This window comes from Furipterus horrens, unplaced genomic scaffold (genome assembly GCF_987537825.1).
Source record: "Furipterus horrens unplaced genomic scaffold, mFurHor1.1.pri manual_scaffold_3, whole genome shotgun sequence".
In the NCBI taxonomy this organism is placed as follows: domain Eukaryota; kingdom Metazoa; phylum Chordata; class Mammalia; order Chiroptera; family Furipteridae; genus Furipterus; species Furipterus horrens.
In genome coordinates this window covers 77,099,506-77,115,650 of record NW_028327173.1, presented here as the reverse complement: position 1 = coordinate 77,115,650, position 16,145 = coordinate 77,099,506, and the positions used below count along the sequence as shown (strand labels likewise).

The 16,145-nt window shown below is 41.3% G+C and overlaps 1 protein-coding gene across 2 annotated transcripts in view; it reads right to left on the bottom strand.

The window, feature by feature from the left end:
• Positions 1–3,635: 3,635 nt before the first annotated feature.
• MBOAT1 (membrane bound glycerophospholipid O-acyltransferase 1) overlaps positions 3,636–16,145 on the bottom strand; it is a 124,091-nt gene continuing 111,581 nt past the window's right edge. Inside the window, exons 13-14 of one of the 2 annotated variants that reach the window (XM_090269769.1) lie at positions 4,829–4,879; positions 3,636–4,072 (exon numbers count right to left, since the gene is read on the bottom strand). In XM_090269769.1, the coding sequence (XP_090125895.1) occupies positions 3,877–4,072; positions 4,829–4,879 (247 nt within the window). In that variant the 3' untranslated portion in view covers positions 3,636–3,876. Of the gene's footprint in view, positions 4,073–4,828; positions 4,880–13,755; positions 15,115–16,145 lie in introns of those variants that run through there. The other variant, XM_090269771.1, reaches the window with a different exon arrangement.

The window sequence follows — 16,145 nt, the reverse complement described above, 5'->3', positions numbered from 1 at the left end:
ATGTGTCTTGATGTGTTCCTCCCTGGGTCTAGTCTATCTGGAACTCTCTGTACTTCCACTCTCTGTGGACCTGTAAGTTCATTTCCTTCCCCAAATTAGGGAAGTTCTGCTTCATTATTTTTTCACATAATTTTTCAATTTCTAGTTCTTCTTCTTCACCCTCTGGCAATTCTATAATTCGAATGTTCGTTCGCTTATAGCTGTCCCAGAGGTTTCTGAGCCTCTCCTCATATTCCTCATTTTTTGTTTCCTCTTTCTGCACTGGTTGACTGTTTGTTCCCTCCCTATGTTCCAATTTGCTGATTTGATCCATGGCGTTCCCTTCCTCACCACTTGTCTTGTATGTATTTTTGTTCATTTCAGCACGACTAACCTTCATTCCTTCCCTGTCTTGATTCAGCACTGCTGTTAGGTCTTATGACTATAGCTCTGAACTGAACCTCAGAAAGATTTGCTATTTGTTCATCGGTCAAGGCCTTTATTTGTTTTTTCATTAGCAGTGTGATTGGTATTTCAATCATTAATTCTGCCATTCTGACTGTTTTGTTTATCTTTCCTTCTTGGGCGGGGCACTGTCACACCTCCTACGCTATATTGGGCAGAGCCCCATGTGCTCATCACAACCTGGCGACCTTTCTCACCACACTGTGGTGCTTTGCGTGGGGCGGGGGTCCAAGATGGATTCCTGCTGTTACTCTCTGCTGAGAGACTGGGAGCCTCCTCTATTCCCCCAGTCCGATACGATGGGGTCTGCCTTCCCCAGCGTTGGAATCATGAGCTGACGGGTCTGGTCTGCAGCCAGGGCCGACTCCCAGGTGCGTCTCTCCTCCCCTCAAATATGGGTGTCCGCTTACCAGGTCCCGCTGTTCGCTGCTGCAGCTGCCACCTCCAGCACAGTTCGATCTTTCTCAGCCACGGTTTCACCCCTCACACCCGTCTAGATGAGCACCACTTGTTTATGACTTCATATGTTGAACTTCCATGTAGCTTTATTTTCTGGAACTTCTGGTAATTTCTGGTTTGTGGTAGATGTATTCCTTCTTAGTTGTGGAGGCAGACAGAGCATGTAGGTCTATGCCTCCATCTTGGCCAGAAGTCCCTACATTGAATTTTTGATAGGGATTGCATTTAATCTGTAGGTTATTTTATCATTTTAATGATACTAATTCTTTCTATCAATGAACACAGTATATCCTTCCATTTATTTGTATCTTCTTCAATTTATTTCTTCAGTGTCTTATAGTTTTCTGAGTACAGGTCTTCTAACTCCTTGGTTAAATTTATTCCTAAGTATTTTATTCTTTTTGATGTAATTGAAGGTATAATTTTTTCTTAATTTCTCTTTCTGGAAGTTTGTTATTGAAGTATAAAAGTGCAACTGATTTCTAATTGTTGAATTAATTATTTTTAGGATTTTCTTGTAATTTTTGGTATGTCTGTGGTGTTGGTTGTCACTTCTCTTTCATTTCTGATTTTATTTATTTGCCTGCCCCTTTATTTTTTTTCTTGATGAGTATGGCTAAATGGTCCTCAATTTTGTTTGTATTTTCAAAGACCCAGCTCTTGGTTTCAATGATATTTTCTCTTTACTTTTTAGACTTTACTTTATTTCTTCTCTGTTATTTATTTCCTTCCTTCTCACTTTGTGCTTTGGTGGTTCTTTTTGTTTCTTTATGGGTAAAGTTAGATTGTTTATTTGAGATTTGTTCTTGTTTTTTAAAGTAGGCTTGTATTGCTATAAATTTCTAGCTTAGAACTGCTTTGGCTGTGTTCCATAGATTTTAGGGTCATCATGTTTTTACATATTTCATTCGTTTCAAGATATCTTTTGACTCCCTCTTTGATCTCATTGTTGACCCATTCATTGTTTAGTAGCATGCTATTTAGCCTCCCTATGTCTGAGTGTTTTTCAATATTTTTCTTTTAATTGTTTTCTAGTGTCATAAAATTGTGACCAGAGAAGATGCTTGATATGATTTAAGTCTTCTTAAATTTATTGAGATTTGTTTTGTGGCCTAACATGTGGGCTATACTAAAAAAAAAAAAAAAGTTCTATGTGCACTTTTTAAAATGTGTATTCTGCTCTAGCAAGTGAACTTAATTGATTGGGTGTCATCCCATACACCAAAAGGTTGTGAGTTCGATCCCCAGAAAAGCATGTACAGGATGCAACCAATTGATGTTTCTCTCTTACACCCATGATTTTCTTCTCTTCATCCTCGCTCTCTATCTTTCTCTCTCTCTCTTCCCCTCCCACTCCTCCTTCTCTAAAATCAATAAACATATCCACAGGTGAGAATTTCTTTAAAAGGTATATTCTGCTGCTTTTGGATAAAGTGTCCTAAAAGTAACAGTTAAGTTTCTCTGGTTTAATGTGCTTTAAATGTGTGCTTCCACTTCTTTGTATATTCTCTTTGATTACTTTCTTCAATGTCTTACAATTTTCCAAGTACTGGTATTTTATATCCTTGGCTAATTATACTCCTAGGTATTTTATTTTTATTGTTTTGATTCACTTGTAAATGGGATGGTTTTCTCAGTTTCCCTTTCTGATAGTTCATTATTGGTGTATAAAAATGCAACTGATTCCTGGGTATTAATTTTGTATCCTGCCTCTGTGCTGAATCCATTGATCAGTTTCAGTAGTCTCTAGGTGGAATCTTGAGGGCTCTCTCTGTACAGTATTGTGTCTTCTGCAAATAATGACAGCTTTACATTTCCTTCCCAATGTGGATGCCTTTAATTTCCACTTCTTGTCTGATGGCTGTGGCTAGGTCTCCCACTACTGAGTTAGATGAGAGTGGTGAAAGCGGACATCCTGCCTTGTCCCCTATCTGAAGGTAAACACTTGTGGATTTTGCCATTGTGTATGATGTTGGCTATAGTTTTGTCATATACAGCCTCTGCTGTGTGCAGGCATGTTCCCTCCAGTCGCCCTTTGCTGAGAGTTTTTATCATAAATGGGTGCTAGATTCTGTCAAATGCTCTTTCTGCAATTTTTGATATGGTCATATAGTTTTTATCCTTCACTTTGTTTATGTAGCATATTATGTTACTTGATTAGCAAGTATTGTAGCAACCTTTCATCCCAGAAATAGATCCCATTTGATCATGGTGTATGATCTTTTAATGTATTGCTGGATTTGGTTTGCTAACATTTTGTGGAGGGTTTTTGCATCTATGTTCACCAAGGGCTTTTTTTTTTTTTTTTTTTTTTTTAAACCTATGATCAATAATCCATTTGGAATTTCCCTTTGAAATAATCAAAATGCTATTTCAGGTAAAAACAAAGAAAATATGAAAGTAGACACAAAAAGGTACCTATTGTAAGGTTCCATTGATAGGAAACTTGGAGAACAGGTAAAGAAAAAGAGACAGAAAGCAGACCAAGGGTGGCTAGGGGCAGGAGGAGTGGGGAGTGAGTACTCTTGGTGCAGGGTTTCCCTGTGGGGCGAGGGAGCGTCCTGCAACTAGGCAGTGGCGGTGCTGCTTGCACGGTGTGGCGAATTCATGTCATGCTCAGGAATGGCACAAATTTAAAATAAAAACAACCTTTATTTATTTTATTGTGTAAAAATAAATGATGCCATGGAAAAACGAAGGAGGAGAAAAAAAAATACAAAGAAAAACCCCACAAGACCGCAAATAATAGAAATAAAAGAATAGACACCAACATTATGCTATGGAGAAAAGAAACAACAGACAATGAAAGCAAATAAAAGAAGCAGGTCAAAGGATGAAGGTGAAACACATTCAACAGGTTGGACAGGCGGCTCTAGAGCTAGCACTGACGCATTATCAAGAGGCAGGTACTCCTCTGTGGTGGGAACCAGGGCATGTTCGAGGGAGGGCTCTTCCAGCAGGGGTGGTTGGGCCTCAGCCAGGCCAGGAGGCACTGCACAGGCGCAGCCCAGCTCCAGACCTGCAGCTGGGGGGCCGCTGGAGATGGCACAACCACTGGAGGCAGACACCCCTCCGGGTCTCCAGCGGCCTCCTGGTCTGCCCCTGCATGGAGTTCCTTGGGTTGTGACAGGTTTTATAGGAAGATCCGGCTCTGCCTCCTGGGCTGGTGCTGGAGATGCAAAAGGAGAAAAGCTCACCCATGTGCCCCCCCAAAGATAGGACACAGTCAGAGCCCAGGACCTACCCCAGTACATACTCCCTGCAGGCAGTCCAGCATACGGGTGGTCTGAGGCCAGTCTTTGCCCCTTGCCAGCCTCTGTGGGTGCTCCCTCCGTGTCTGACACCGAGCCCTGCCCATAAGCTTGCATGGGCCTCCAACCCCATGCCACCCTCACCTCCCCCACCTGCTCACCCTTGGGCTCAGCCTCCTTGGGTCCCAGGTCATGCGGCCCTGCATATGTAATGTGGGCAGTGTGCTCTAGGCTGCAGTTGGAAATGGGGAGCTGGCTGTGGAGCCCGGACTGCTTCAGGGGTGGTGTGGGCCCTGGTTCCCCAGATTCCCAGGTGACCACAGTCACCCTGGGCCTGCTTGGGCCCTCGGTGATGTGGCACTCCTGCCCCTCACTGGAGGACACAGGGTGAGGGTCTTCATCCACCAGCTGCCTTTCCTTGGAGACCCGGGTGCAGCTCTGCAATGGCAGTGCCTGGCAGCCCATTCAGTGGCCTCAGGCCCTGCTTGGCCCTGGTCGCTTAGTTGCTGCTGCTCTTGCCCACTTGTCTGCTCCCAGGTCTGACCCAGACCTGGGTCTGCACAGAACTCCCTCCATGCAGGAGAAATGAGACTCACCTCCTGGGCTCGGGATAAACCAGGGGCAGAGGGCACTGCCCACAATCCAAGTCCACCCAGCCAACCCTATCCACTCACCTACTGATGGACACTTGGGCTGCTTCCATATCATGGCAACTGTAAATAACGCTGAAATAAACATAGGGGTGCTTATGTTCTTTCGAATTAGTGTTTTGGGTTCCTTAAGATATAGTCCCAGAAGTGGGATCATTGGGTCAAAAGGCAGATCCATTTCTAATTTTTGGAGGTATCTCCACACTGCTTTACATTGTGCACCAGTGTGCATTCCCACCAACAGTGCAGAAACGTCCCCTTTCTCCACGTCCTCACCAGCACTTGTTGTTTGTTGATTTATTGATGACCACTGTGAGGTGATATCTCATTGTGGTATTAATTTGCATTTCTCTGAGGATTAGTAACATTGAGCATCTTTTCATATGTCTATTGGTTGTCTGTATGTCCTCTTTGGGGAAGTGTGTATTCACGTCCTGTGCCCTGAAGTTTTAAATGGGATTTTTCTTTTTTGGTGTTGTTTTATAAGTTCCTTATAAATTTTGGATATGAAACACATAGCCAATGTATGGGCAGATATGTTCTCCCATTCCGTGGGTTGTCTCTTTATTTTGTTGGTGTTTTCCTGTGCTGTGTAGTCCCATTTATTTTTTTCTTTTGTTTCCTTTGCCTGAAGCAATATACCAGATAAAATATTGCTATGAGCAATGTCTGAGATTTGACTGCCTATGTTTTCTTCTAGGATTTTTATGGTTTTAGGGCTAACATTTAAGTCTTTAATCCATTTGAATTTATTCTTGAGTGTGGAGAGAGAAGGTGGTCTATTTTCACATTTCTGCACATATCTGTGCTACTTTCCCAGCATCATGTATTGAATAAACTATCTTTAGCCCATTGTATGTACTTGCTTCCTCTTTCAAATATTAATTGACTATAAAGGTGTGGGGTTTTCCCTGGGATCTCTATTCTGTTCCATTGATCTACGTGTCTGTTTTTATGCCAGTACCAGTACCATGCTGTTTTGAATACTATAGCATTAGGCTATAGTTTGATTATTAGGTAGCATGATTCCTCCAACTTTGTTCTTTCTTGGGATCACATGCGGAGCCTTTTGTGGTTCCATGTAAACTTTTGGAGTATTTGTTCTAGTTCTGTGCAATACATCTTTGGAATCTTGGTGGGAATTGCTTTGAATCTATAGATTGCTTTGGGTATAGCATGCACACTTCAATGGTGTTAATTCTTCCTATCCATAAACATGGTAGATACTTCCACTTATTTGTATTTTCTTTTATTAATTTCTTCTGTGTCTTAGTTTTCTAAGTACTCATATTTTACATCCTTGGTTAACTAGATTGCTAAGTATTTTTATTTTTTTTATTCACTTGTAAATGGAATGGTTTCCCTGGTTTCCCTTTCTGTTAGTTCATTATTGGTGTGTAAACACGCAACTGGTTTCTGGGTATTAATTTTGTATCCTGCCTCTGTGCTGAATCCATTGATCAGTTTCAGTAGTCTCTAGGTGGAATCTTGTGGGCTCTCTCTGTGCATTATTGTGTCTTCTGCAAATAATGGCAGCTTTATTTCTTCCTTTCCAATTTGGATGCCTTTAATTTCCTCCTCCTGGCTGACTACAGTGGCTAGGACTGCCAGTACTGTGTTTAATATAAGGTGAAATTGGATATCCCTTTCTTGTTCCCATTGTTAAGGGGAACACTTGTATTTTTTTGCCTATTGAGTATTGGTAGTGGGTTTTGTCATATGTGACCTTGATTATGTTTAGGTATGTTACCCCTATTCCCACTTTGCTGAGAGTTTTTATCATAAATGAGTGCTAGATTTTATCAAATGCTTTCTTTGCATGTACTGATTTAATCATTTGGTTTTTATCATTCATTTTGTTTATGCAGTGTTTCACATTTATTGATTTACAAATATCGTACCAATCTTGCATTCCGCACAATAAATCTTTTTGATTTATTGCTTTATTCAGTGTGCTAATATTTTGTTGAGTATTTTAGAATCCATATTCATCAGGGATTGTCCTAAAATATTTTTTGTATTGTCTTTACCTGGTTTTGCAATTAATACTCGCCTGGTAAAATGAACTTGGGAGCCTTCCCTCCTCTTGAATTTTTTGGAATAGTTTTATAAGTAGAGGTGTTAGTTCTTCTTGGAATGTTTGGTAAAATTCACCTGTGAAGCCATTAAGTCCAGGTCTTTTGTTTGTTGGTATTTTCTTGATTACTGCCTCACCTACACTTTGTGCAATATGTCTATTCAGACTTTGATTCTTCCTTATTTAGTTTATCCATTTCATCAAGGTAGTTAATTTGTTGGCATATTTGTGCATAATATTTTCTTATAATTTTTTTGTATTTCCTTGGTGTCAGTTATTCTTCTCTTTCATTTCTGATTTATTTGGGCCCTCTTTTTTTATTGGTGAGTCTGGTTAAAGGTTTATCACTCTTGTTTATCCTTTCAAAAAATCAGCTCTTGGATTCATTGGTCTTTTGTATCATTTATTTAGACTCTATTTTGTTTATTTCTGCTCTGATTTGTATTGTTTCCTTCCTTCTACTTATTTTGGACTTTGATTGCTGTTCTTCAGGTTCCTTTAAGTGTAACGTTAGATTGTTTATTTGAGCTTTTTCTTGGTTCTTGAGGTAGACATGTGCTTCTTTTTCTTTATTTCTTGTATATATCTTACTGATTTTTGGTTTGTAGTATCATTTGCTTTCTGTATACCAAGCTATATTTATAGCAGTCTATATTAAGTTGATGGTCATAAATTTAAACATATTCTAAAATCATTTACTCACCCTTCTGTTTTTATTACTTTTTACTTTTGTGTGTGTGCTTGTGTGTCTCCCTTATTTTATCATTGTAATTACACATAGTCTTCCTACTTTTACCTTTTAACATTTGTAATTATACCTTTATACTTGGTAAACCCACTGATTTTACTGTTTGTCATTATCATTGAAAATTGTTTCTTTACTATTTTATTCATATTTTTGATATTTTCTTTTCCATTTAAAGAAGTCTTTTTAAACATTTGTTGTAATACTGATTCAGTGGTAATGAATTCCCTTAGATTTTCCTTGTCTTCGAAACTATCCCTGCTTCCATTCTAAATGATAGCCTTGCTTGGTAGAGTAATCTTGGCTGAAGGTCTTTGCTTTTTATCACTTTTAAGTATTTTGTGCTACTCCCTTCTGGCCTGCAAAGTTTCTGCTGAGAAATCAGCTGACAGTCTTATGGAAGCTCCCTTGTAGGTAACTGCTTTTCTCTTGCTATTTTTAAGATTCTTTCTTTGTCTTTAACTTTGGCATTTTAATTATGATGTGTCTTGATATGGGCATCTATGGGTTCATCTTGTTTGGGACTCTCTGTGCTTCCTAGACTTGTATGTCTGTTTCCTTCTATTTCCTTCACCAAGTTAGGAAAGTTCTTCTTCTTTTTTTTTTTTCCATTATTTCTTCAAATAGGTTTTCAATCCTTGCTCTCTCTCTCTCTTTTCTGGTACCCTTAGAATGTAAATGTTGGTATGCTTGATGTTGTCCCAGAGGCCCCTTAAAATACCCTCATTAAAATTTTTTTCTTTTTGCTCTTGATTGGGTGTTTCCCACTCCCTTGTTTTCCAGGTTGCTGGTTCAATTCTCCATCTAGTCTGCTGTTGATTCCCTCTAATGTATTTTTTTAATTTCAGTTATTATAGTCTTCAGTTCTGACTGGATTTTTAAAAATGCTTTCTATATCATTTTTTAACCTTTTTTATTGCTTTGTTGAAGTTCTAACAAAGTTTATTAAGCATCCTTATAACCATTGTTTTGAACTCTGCATTCACTTTATTTACCTGTCTTTCTGGAGTTTTCCCTATCCTTTCATTTGAGAAAAATTATATTTGTCTCCTCATTGTGGCTAACTCCCTGTGCTTGTTTCTATGTGTTAGGTACATCAGCTACATTCCCCAGTCTTGGCAGAGTAGTAGGTATCCTGTGAGACCAAGTGGCACTATCTCCCTGGTCACCTGAGCCAGGAGCTCCAGGAGTATCCCTTGTGTGGGTTGTATATGCCTTCTTCTTGTAGCTAAGCCTGGATTTCTGTTGGCACATCAGTGCGTGGGACTGGCCCTTAGGCTGACTAGCTATGAGGGCTGGCCTAGCAGATAAGCTGTTGTTTGGGGCTTGGACCCACAGAGTAGGAGTCCTTTAGTGGGGCCGTGGTGCCAGTGAAGTCCACGCTTCCTGTATGACACTTATGGTGCTGGGTGAGTGGTTCTCTGGTGTGGTCTGAAGCAGGCCACCAGATGTGTTGCTTCTGGAGACTCTTGAAAGGGGCTCTGGCACAAGCCAAAGTTGGCCACCATGTTTTCCCAGCTTGGGGAAGCCTGGTTGGAGCTACAAAGTGCTTTACAGTTGGTTGCCACTTATGCCGGGTTTGGAGGCACCTGGGAGAGACTATGCTGAGAATCAAGGCCAGCTGCCACTAGTGCTGGACTTGGGATGCTTGGAGGGCACCACAACATAAGCCGAGGCCAGCTGCCACCTGTGCCAGGCTTGTCACCACTTAGTTGAACCTACATTCCAAGTCAACACCAGCCGCAGATGATGACAGGCATGGGGCTACCTGATGGCATTTAAAATGCAAGTTGAGACCAGTCACTGCTTGAACTGGCTTGGGGCCACTTAGCAAGAGGCATAGGCCACAATGAGGCCAGCCACTGCTTGTTTGGGGTGTGTGGACCTTTGAGAGGTTTTAGGAAAGTCCACAGAGGAAGCCCAGGCTCGCTGTGAGGAAAAGCCATTGGAAGTGGCTTGGGCCAGTGAATGAGTTGGATGCTACAGGTTCTTGGGGAATCAGCAGGTCAAGGCAAACTATTAGCCAGGTGAGTGGAAAGCACAGGTTTGGTGCCCACCAGTGTCTGTGGGCTGGGTGGGAGGAGAGTTCAACAAAGAAACAATGGTGCCTATTGACATTGCTGTCTGGAAACAGCTGCCCTGACCCCTCCCATTCCAATCCTCACTCTGAAGCCAGTCAATTCAGTTCCTCCCTTTATGTTCCTCGCACTTTTTGAGCTGTTGCCCCTGCACTGGAGCCCAGAGCGAGTGAGTTCTGATCAAGCAAGTTCATGTGTGGGCCCCTCAGGACAAATACCTGGGACTCTAGTAGCCTTCCACCTCCCTCAGATGCTATCCCCGTGAGTTTTCACAGCCAAATGTTATGGGAACTTCTCTTTCCAGCACTGGTGCCCCAGGCTGGGGACCCTAGTGTGGAGCTGGTACCCCTCACTCTTCAGGGGGACCTCCACAGGTGAGACATTCCTCCTGATTCCTAATTACTACACTGTGGGGGCAGGACCTGCCTGTTCTGTGTCTCTGCTCCTGTCAGTCTCCACATGGTTTCGTCTTTATATCCTTAATTATAGGACTTCTGTTGGTCTTCAGGTGGTTCCCAATGAGGGTATTTCTATAATTTAGTGTAATTTTGATGTGTCATGGGAGGGGCAAGCATAGCATTTAACTACTCTGCCATCTTGACCAGAAGTCTCCCTACAGCACTCTACACCTTCCTACTCTTAAAAGTCATCCTGACCAGTCCATTTTCTGGGAATTATCCTTCTCCTCAGGCCATCAATTTCTGCTATCTCCTTTTTCTACTCCTGAGTTAGGTATGCCTAATTCCCCAAAGGTCCTGCTCAATTTCCCTAGCAAAGCAGCTTATCCCCTTAACCTAATCAAGTACTTACAGTCTAGCTCAACCTTTGCATATTTCAAAGTGTGCTAGAGATCATATTAAACAAAAGGTTGTCTAAGAGCACAAGCACTGATAGCACCTTCAAAATGTGTCCTCTTGAACAGATTCAAATCACTTAGCTTAGCTCCCATCCCACCAGTTTGCCCGTCTCCTAACCAGCTATGGTAAGAAGGTTACCACTGCCTTCCATTGATAGGACTTCTGCTGCTCCCCTTAGAAGATGGAAGCAGCAGCAGTCAGTATTTTCAACAGCAGACTAACTCCCTGCTCCTTCCATCTTTAACAAGCTCCCCAAGTGACAGGGCCAGCCAGTCTGCATTTGGGACCAAATGAGTTGCAGAGTTACTTTCAGCTATAGAATTCTTTGTCTTCCCCAAAACAAAAGTGCTTCTTCACCCGGCAATGAGATGGATTTCAGAGTTTGCCAGACCAGGATTCAAACCCCAGCTCCTCCACGGACTAGCTGGGCGGCCTTGGGAAAGTTAAAAGCCTCTGAGCCTTGGCTTCCACATTTGCATGAAGTGGATAATAGTACCAAGTTCACAGACTATATTTGGTTACACATATGAAAGGACTGTCAATGACAGCTAGTTTTCTTGTCTTAGTATCTGGTGGGTAGCTTTCCACAAGTTTAGGGGGGCAGACAAAGCTCATGTGGGCTGGCCCTTTTCCCGCAAAGACCTATGGGCCTCATGAAGTCAATCACTGAGCTTGGAGCCTTTACTACAGATTCTCCTGGAGGGGGAACTAGCCACCGGACTACCTCTACAGGCCACCTGTGAAAACACAACTTGCTCCTTTGGGCATTAATTGGTACTGTTATGTTGCAAGGTCAGCATCTAATTTCAGGACAAGGGCAGGCTTGGCTCTGAAAGTACTGGACATGAGTCCTGGACAGGAGGCTGGAGTGCAGTGACGTTACTCTCCTGAGTAACCCGCTGACACGGTGAAGTGAAGTCGTTACAAATTTATAAGAAAACAAGGATATGCCAACCAATCACTGCGTAATTCTGATGCAGGGGTTCTCCTGGGCACTCCTACAGCATAGTTTGGATGATGTCTTTCTGATCACACTGTGAGCACTTCGACAGCACAGAATGAATCTTCAGCATCTTTTACCTGCACTAACAGAGTGCTAGGCCCATACACAGGCATGGCATTAGATAAGTAAGTGAAGCATTACTTAATGCTTGGACAGACCAGAGTAGTTCAGAATATGTTAACTGACACCTGAGTGGTTATTTCACATAATGTGCTTTCAGAATTCCCTACAAAACACAAGCCTTTATTTCAAAATCTAATTCTGAAAAGCAGAAGATCCCCAGTGCAAAAGTGACTCCATCACAACTGTCAAGTGCAATGACGCATTAAACTAATTCATTCCATCCCTCACTCATTCAACAAATACTTCCTGAATCTTCATTACATGACAGGCACTATGCTAAGGGCTAGAGACAAGAAGAGAAGTAAGATGCAATCCCTTAAAGGGCTGGCATGAATCGATTTTTAACAATTTTTCCTTTGTGGCCCTAATGTGCACTCAGGGTGGAGGACTACTGCCCAGGGGGGCCGTTGCTCACCACCCAAGCCTGCACCACAGTTCTGGAAACCACTCACCAACTCCTCTTTCCACCTCCCAGTCAAAATCTCAGACTGAATTATGTATTGCTTTTGCATCTACCAAATAAATGTTCCTGTTCCTTATGGTTACCTTAACTGGTAAAAAAATCAAAACACTAAAATAGAATCTTTTAAATTTGGCCTTTTCAAACACAAAACCATAAAATATATTTCTTTTGAACTGAAATCTTATCAATTTAATAAATACATATTTATTAAATGAATATTATATTTAGGACAACTTGGATCTTGTGCCTAGAAACAGTCCTAATCTTCTATCTAAACTGTGGTTCTAAGTGAAAATTGTTTTCTACAGGTAAATGTCCTCAGGGGATAAAAGGTGCTAATCACTCTTCTATGTGTTGTCCCTTTAATACTAAGTAAAGCCTCACAATAAGAAAAATTGCCCATGTGCTTAGGGCCCAGCACTGAGTCTGACACACAGCATGGAGAAGCCCAGATTCCAGAGGCATGGTCTATTCCTTAAAGATTATCTGATTCTGGGTAGTCACTAGGGGGACCAAAGGCCCTGGTCTTCCCATGTCTGAGGGGTCAGCAGAGTCCCTGGCAAGGCAAGATGACTGGTCACTCTAGTGATCACCTCTACTCTCTCTACCAAAGTTCTTCTCTCAGAATTGAAGATGCTTACATACAGTGAAACCTGGTCATAAATCATATTGCAAGTCCAAACACTACATTGTGATATGGATTACAGTATTCCCTCACTTATTGCGCGTATTACGTTCCAGACCCCACAGCGAAGTAGGAACCTTACATTTATTCTACACTCTTAAACCTACGTAACTTTAACAACATACGTATACAGTAACGCAAAATCCCGCGATAGAGTGAAAAATCCACGATCAATAATTAAACATATTTTTTAAAATCCCATGATACAGTGAGGCCGCGATAAGTGAACCACAATATAGCGAGGGACTACTGTATTCCATACACTTTATGCCAATGGGGATATATACTATTTTTGGTCTCACACCTCAAAACATTCCTGTTGGAGACAGACCCTGAGAGATTTTAGGCACCTGCACCTCACCCCCCCACCTTACCCACATCTAATATTCCTCCCAGGTCAGCAAAATAGGGTTCCCCCGAGATTTCCTGGTAAAATCAAGGGTAAGCCTCACACTCTGGCCCAAATGTGCAACTTCTTAACTACCTCTATTTCACATAAGAATTAGAGTTCAGGTTCTAGTACACTACCCCACACCAGGACTATAGAAACTCTTTAAGGGACAAGCATATTGTTTAACATTTCATCGACCTAAGAGAACCACCCTATTGCTTTCTTGGGGCATCATGGATTTGGATTTCAGCTCTACCACCAACTCTGGGTCAGCAAACACCTCCCTGGTTTCCTCACCTGTAAAACGGGAGTACATGATCTGCAAAGTTGGGAATGGAGATCAGAAATCACACCAAAAAACAAAACCATCCAAGTGCCTGACTTAGAGGACAAACTGAACATGTTATAATGCTCAAGCATTCAACAAGCAAAACCTTAAGTTTGTACACATTTGTTAAAACACACACACACTTCAGAAAATCAAGACTCTACTGATACAAACAAAAAGCAATTCTTCTGTTCAGAAATGTTTCCATTATATAGAAACACAGTTTTTATTCAGTAAGAAATTTTTAACCACCTGATTTGAACAAATTCGCTCCTCCCAAGTCCTGTGATTGAGGGCACACCCTGTAGTATATAATTTAATATTATTATCATTATTATTTTCCACAACATATAATACCATGTTTTCTTCTCCCATGTAGAGTATTACCCAATAGAAGTCCCCAGAAGGAGCCACAGCATGTTCATAACAGAGACAGAAAACTGTCAGTTTTTGCTTTCCAATATGATACTGCAACTAATACAAAGTCAGATTTAATCAGCTCTGAGACTGGAAAAATAAAAGCCCATCATAGCCATGAATATTAACCCCTCTAAGAAACGAAAGGAGAAAAGAGCAAAATACCTTATTAATTTCTATATAACTTTAAATTACTTTTCTTTAAAATTACTTCTTTAGAAGACATACTTTTGCCTTTGATGGTGTGACCTCTAGGGTGTTTTCTCAGGGCCATCCGTGGGCAAGCAGATGGTGCATGTGAAATGGAAAAACATCTGGAAAACAGCTGCCCCTCCTAGGCTCCTGGTGTATGTGTACAGGAGACTTTCTGATTTACAATCTTGGCTCAGTTCAGAAGAAAAAAGAAGAGATGCATCCTGGGAAAAAATATGCAGCCTACTTTAGGGCATGGCTGACTTTCAGTCCATTCAAGTGTTCACGATTAGTCCTCCTGGCTCGCAGTGTTGAGTACCCTGAAAAACACACCCACGACCCTGCTCCTCCATGGTCTTCTGATGTAGTTATTGTGTTCAAAACAGTAAAGTCACATGTCAAAGGATGTGGGGCTTCCCAAGGAACAACCATATGTGGGTATGTTCTAGTTTAAGAAACTTATGACAAATCTTCTCAGCAATCACCTTCTAACTTCTGGAGCAGATGTCCGGGTCTCAACATCCACATTTCAGTGGCTGGAAACCATGCTGGAAAAGCAAAGACCCAGCAGCCCAGATGGACCGTTTCTGCAACTCTGGCAGATTCTCCACACACCTCCACACCATTCAACCATCCTATAAAACATTAAAACAGATCAAGTGGACATGGCCGATTTAGTGGTACAAAAAGGCTTTATAAAAATACTCCCTGCACTTTTATAAAAAAATGCATGTAAACATTGCCTCTAAGGCACCGAAGAACATTTGAGCCTTTTCATCTCCTCTTTCCAATGTTTTGCAGTTTTCCATATCCAGCTTTTCATGGAGATATCAGTCTGTTTTTTTCTTATTAACAGAGTTCTGAGGCTGTTGTTGAATAGTAGAGTATGGTCTGATAGGCAGAAATAGTATTATCAGGAGACTTATGATGTGTAAATAAAAGTACATGGACCTAGGAATAAAAGCACACACAAGTTATATTTCAAACAAGGAGAACAATGGGAAACATCACATGAAAGTAATCGCATCATCTGCAGCCTGGAGACGGAAGGCACTGCTTCTGGAGAAGTGAATGTGTTTGAACTCATGCTCCACTTGGTCTACTCCACAGATACTCCCTTTGGTGGGGGAGCGGGACCAAAACCACAAAACCGGGCAGAGCAACCCAGCAGGCCTTCTGCAAATAGACATACAGTATGATGTCCTGTCAATGTAACAAGACTAAGAGAATGAACCCCACATAACCCAGAACCCCTGATATTTCAAGTATAAGGAAGCAAGGACCAAATTCAAACACTATACTATGTTCCACACACACAAATGCAACGGACACTTTAGCCAATGTGCTCTTCTTGGGTGTCAGAGGGGCCAGAGGATCCAAATTTTGAAAACATACTCCTTAGCTCTGAAAATAACTTTCATTCAAACTAATAAGAAACAAGTTTTGCTTTGAGGTCGTGGACTTTTTATATTAAGTGTGGTATTCAGCCCAGTGGGTACAGTGTAGACACTCAATAAATACTGGACATATCGATAAATGCAAGGAATTAGAAGCAGGTTGCATTTGTGTAACTGTCCTATATCCACTTGGAAAAGTTGAACTTATACTTTCTCCAATGCTTTTTGAAGATCAAAGAAAAGTTATATTAAAAGGGGAGGAAAGCCCACAGTTGATTTATGTGTTGTTCCTCGGCTTCTATGATCACAAGGTCAGGAACATTAGAGTCAGATAATTCACATATCCCCCTAAACTTCCCCACACCATAGCAAGAGAAATGCCTCCCTGAAAATGTCTACAAATAATCAAGAGCTCTAACAGAAGCAAACATATCTCACTCATTCATTCTTTCAATAGAGTTTTACTGTAGAATGTACCAAAGCATTAAACTAGGATCTACAAAAAGGCAAAGCCGCCGCCCCTCCCTTGGGAATGTAAACAAGAAAAGTACAAGAGTAACAGTATTTTTTACGTTCAATAAACGT